At 26.3% G+C, this 5,291-nt stretch overlaps 1 protein-coding gene across 1 annotated transcript in view; it reads right to left on the bottom strand.

Moving 5' to 3' along the window:
- Positions 1–5,291, bottom strand: part of LOC106789245 (ATP-binding cassette sub-family G member 4-like) — a 16,827-nt gene that overhangs the window by 2,281 nt on the left and 9,255 nt on the right. Inside the window, exons 2-9 of the mRNA XM_014753310.1 lie at positions 4,547–4,875; positions 3,411–3,594; positions 3,152–3,275; positions 2,011–2,156; positions 1,740–1,863; positions 1,156–1,270; positions 766–894; positions 339–460 (exon numbers count right to left, since the gene is read on the bottom strand). Coding sequence (XP_014608796.1) covers positions 339–460; positions 766–894; positions 1,156–1,270; positions 1,740–1,863; positions 2,011–2,156; positions 3,152–3,275; positions 3,411–3,594; positions 4,547–4,781 — 1,179 coding nt within the window. The 5' untranslated portion in view covers positions 4,782–4,875. The remainder of the gene's footprint in view (positions 1–338; positions 461–765; positions 895–1,155; positions 1,271–1,739; positions 1,864–2,010; positions 2,157–3,151; positions 3,276–3,410; positions 3,595–4,546; positions 4,876–5,291) is intronic.

Here is a 5,291-nt window from a genome sequence, read left to right as displayed (position 1 = left end):
ATGCACAATTTACAGCATTGCAATCTCTGATATTGTTTGATCGTATGGCTGCGTGTGTCTGTGTCTGAGAATGTATTCTTTTCAACGTTGTTTAAATAGTAATTTGATATTCTATAGAATATCAAAGTATTATGTTCGATGCCTAGGAAAAAGTGGAAGAATTTTTCAATCTCTGACTTCGTCTGAAAGGTTCTTTGCATTCATAGTAATGCCGAGGAATTACTAGCAATGACTGATTTTCGGCTTTGACGGTAACATATTATATATATATTGATCGATTATTTATAAAATATATTAGAAAATTATAAAAAAAATATAATATCAATTGAAATATTTACCACGTCTCTTTTGTACATTAATATTCCTCTTTTCAATAAAGTATAGATTTGATTGTTTAACGGTGTAACCTGAGATTCGAAAGTCTTGTCTATCCTTTTCATTTCCTTTAATGGATTCAGTGCTAAAAACGTTCAAATCATATTATAATTATATATTTACGTTAATTATTATTATAATTAAACAAATATATATATCAGTCATCATCTTTATAATGTTTTCCATTTATTCTGTACAAATATCGAGAACAATTGAACCACGTCTATGACTCGTGTTGATTCCTATTGATCCGAAGTATCACGAATCAAGCTCGTACTTATTGTTTTACGACCGAAATTTCTTACCACGAGTCTCACTCGTTGTTGTAAAATAAATTAAACCCCGTATAGGTGTGTAATTATTTATGGAATGTGCGTAAACATATCTCACCTCTTAATGTTTTCGCATCTTTCAATGACTTATAATCTTCGAACCATTGCAGATTTCGGCCATTATCCGAATTGTTTATCAATGTCGTTAGCTTATCGTCGCCATACTCGCCGCATGCCAATTCAATCACTGTTTGATAATTACGCGATGAATTATTAATACTAATTGTTCACTTAAGGGATTATTCTAGCGTGTCTCATAATACAAACAATTAATTTTTAAATTGCAATAAAAAAATGTTTAAACAGAAAATTTGAGATTAGAAATAAATTGTTGTTAAAAATCAACACCTCGCAAACGGTTTGTACACACACTAGAATATATCCCCCGTTTATAGAATTTATTCATTAAAAATATATATAAAAAAAAGAAATAAATAATATTATTTACTATAATCCGTAGGATTGTGATACATCGGGCAATGCAAATTCATTGATTCCAAATACGGAATTAATTTCTCGGTAGATCCTTGATAAAGACAATTCCCTTTGCCCAGTACGTAAATCTGTTTAATAAAAATTCAACAGAAAAAACAACAAATTTGTTAGATTCGTTTAAATGAAACAAATACTCTGACAAATGATGTACCCTTACGGTGTCGTGACCCCCCACGTTGTTTGACGATATTAACAAAAGTTAAATTTATTTTTGACAAATTACAATTTACGGTTACTGAAAAGAATTATTTTTTTACAGAAAGTACCCCCTCTCCCCTGCCCCCATTTTTTTTTCTTTCCATAATCAGGACATCTGTCCTATTTATGGAAATTTTATTTATTTAATGTTATGTTATTTTATGTTAATTTTTATTATCTAATTAGCCGAAAAAATTGTGCACAAAAAATATTTTCTATCATCAATTCGAAAACATTGACTCAACCCGTTTAGGTAGGTCATAACACCATTTGGAAATCTTTTACATTGCATTATTTGCATTAAAAAAAGAGGAATAAACAATTGTCTTTTTTTCTTACGTGATCAAAGATTTTAAATATGGACGCACTGGGCTGATGAATCGTACAGATTATTGTTCTTCCTTGTTTGGCAAGAAGTTTCAACAATTTTATAACTTGCATACACGACGAACTGTCTAATCCTCTGAAAAAATAATAATAATAATAATAATAATAATAATTTGTCAATCGATCCACTCCGTTTCGATCCGACAGATTTGTTCTGTTTTTTCTGTTTCTTTTTTTCTTAATGTTATAAATAAATAATCGTTGATAATAATTGTTCGCTTACGTTGTTGGCTCATCCAAAAACATAACGGTAGGATTATTAACCAATTCCAAAGCCACGGACAATCTTTTCTTTTGTCCACCGCTCAATTGTCCCGTTCTCGTGTTTATATGCTCGTACAATCCCAACGTCGTGAGTATTTCTTCTATCTAAGAATTTCATTAATTTGCAATTTCTTTTTTCACGATAATTTTACAACAATTGTTTAATTATTATTCGTAAATCAGTCGATTTGAATAAAAACTTATTGTGTAAAAAAAATGTTAACAAAATATAATATGATTAAGCAAACTGATTTAATTAGGGTACCATTTTGTTACCGAATTTGTGCCAAATGTTTTCTTAGTGAGATTTTTTATTCGTAGGAAAATTGGAAAAATAATTTTCAAGAAATATATTTATAATGTGTTACCGTTAATAACCGAAATTAGAGAATGTTAAGATTCATATGGTGAAATTTTAATTAATGTCAAATATTTAGATGAAAGATCAAAAATATTTAAGTTAATTTTTGTACATTAATATTTCGGACATGTACCAACAAACGAATCTTGTGAATCTTGATATTCTTCAATTTCCTTGTATAACCTGTATAACCTATATAAATATTTTTAAAAATTTGTTAAACTAATGGTAACCATGTAATATATAAAAATAGAATATAATTTGTATGAATCCTATAATATTTAAAAATGTATAAAATGTATATATTATTCGTTTATAAATAAACAAAAAAATATATTATTCCATTATTTCAATTGGCATCAAATCTTATTTCAACGCTTTTCTTTTTAAATATTCGATCGAGAGAGAAAAAAAATAAAAACAATATAAATGAAATGTAAAAGGAAGAGCAAGAGAAAAATTTCAAATCGAATATCCGTTTTATTTACACTATTGTTGTATTTTGTATTTATCAAGTGTACGATGATATCACTTGAGATAAAAATTCATGTCGAGTCACACTCGACGTAGAAGTGCAAAAGTTTTAAGATATATATATATACACACACATATGTGTTTTATTTTTTTTGTTTTATTTAAAACGGTTCATTCGATCGTTAAATTAATAAAAAATCATTTTTCTTATAAATTAAATCAAATAATACGAATAAATAAATGTGAACAATAAACCAACACTTACTATAGTCTCCTTTTGATACTTAGGCGTATTAATTGGCAATTTAAGATCAGCAGCTACTCTCATGCTTTCCAAAACCGTTAACAATGGTTCCAAACAATCATTTTGAGTTATGTAGGCCGAATATCTGATTGTTTATATAAACAAACAAATTGTATAAAATCAAATGAAGATTCATACAAAAGAAAAAATACTTTACGTTGATTAATTTTAATTGATTATTATTTTCAACGATTTCATTAAATATGAATCATTGTTTCACCTTGAAAAAGAACGAAGTTCTCTGATTCGTCCATTGACATAAATGACCCCGTCAACACCGGTTTCTCGAAAACCAGATAGAACGTCGAGTAATGATGATTTTCCAGCACCCGAGGGTCCCATTAATGCAATCAATTGTTTAGCATTGAGCCTACCATTAATCCCATGAAGTATTTCCTTTCGACCTTTTTATAATGATAATAAAATGATGAAAAAAAAATTTCATTATAAAGATTCGATCGGAATTAATTTCAATATAATATGCGATATGAAACAACAAAAAAACAAGTCTGATGTAACACAAGTACATAAGAAAAATGACGTAAGACATTTACAAAGGACAATTAAATCGTTTGATTTGTCGATTATCCTTCTTTTGTTCTTTTTTTTCTTTTTTCGCATTATCTTTTTTATACAGGTAGTAATAAATATAAGTAATTAAACATTTAGATCTATATTTGTTTCTTTTGTTTTGTTTTTTTTCGTTAAATTATATAATTACACGATTTATATCGGTTTTTTTGTTTAAAATTTTCGACAAATAACGTTGTCAAACACGAGACAAAGAAATCTTCTTATTATTTATAATATCAATAAAAGTATATTACTTTTTGTAAATGTATATACATTGAAAATAATATTAAAACATATATTATATATCTTTGTTCGAATCGAAATATATTATAACACGTAATATTGTTTAAAAATGAAATTAATCGTATTATCTTTTACGATTGTAATTAAATAAGACATTTTATCTAATTATTATAATTATACTTAAAATAGAGATATTACTTTTGTATATATACACACATGTATATTGTATAAATTAAAAATAATATTAAAACATATTATATATATTTGTTCGAATCGAAATATATATTATACAACGTTATAACGTTTAAAAATGAATTTAATCGAATTATCTATTACGATTGCAAACAAAGAAGACATTTTGTTTTATTATTATAATTATACTTTCAATATAGTTATTACTTTTGTATATATTATACATGTATGTTGTATAAATTAAAAAAAATATTAAAACATATTATATATATTTGTTCGAATCAAAGTATATATTATAACACATTATATCATTTAACAATAAAATAAATAATTATATTATCATCATACCTTTTCGAAATCCAAGTGGAACGTTATAGGTAATGTTTTCAAATATAATATCGACCGAATTAATTTTGTTAATTTTTTTCCCATACGATACGTTTAAATCATTTTCATCCTTTTCTTTTCGATCCAACGTAGTTATTTTATTGCCATTTAAATTGGTGTCATTATGATGATTAACGGAAGAAGTACCATCGATAATTTCACGTTTGTCCGAGGCCTCGTGTATTAAAACTTCCATTGTTTGTCTGTTTTGTTTTTTCTTTTTTCGATACGCAATATTGTAATTTTTATATTTGCGTTATTTCTCCTTGAATTCCTTTAATAATGTAAATCTGGAAATGAAAGAAATAAAAAAAGATACGAAAAAAAAAAGTTGATCAAACAATGAACACGTATTCATAATTTTCCTCGTTTTAATCGTCGGAAGATTAATCCGATATTTTTCGGTATGCCAATTATTTCGAAGTAATCTATTAGATTAGATTAAATATTTGTAATAATCTCGCGTTCACAATACACACACACACACACATTAATGGACTTTGAATTTTCTTTGTCTTCTTCTTTATTCGATGATCGTGTATCCTTCTCCAACGATTACAACAATCAACGAACTTTTTATCTTTTTTTTTTTCTCTTACTCGACATAAATGATTTCATATATATATATATATATGTATAGTAATATTATTTAATTTTGAGATGTTGAATTAAAATGAAAAAACCAGAATTTTTCCTTTTATTTTAC

This window comes from Polistes canadensis, unplaced genomic scaffold, assembly GCF_001313835.1.
Source record: "Polistes canadensis isolate GaletaPanama2010 unplaced genomic scaffold, ASM131383v1 scaffold_172, whole genome shotgun sequence".
NCBI lineage: Eukaryota > Metazoa > Arthropoda > Insecta > Hymenoptera > Vespidae > Polistes > Polistes canadensis.
Note: the sequence above shows the minus strand (reverse complement) of the source record. Positions and strands in the feature narration are given on the sequence as shown.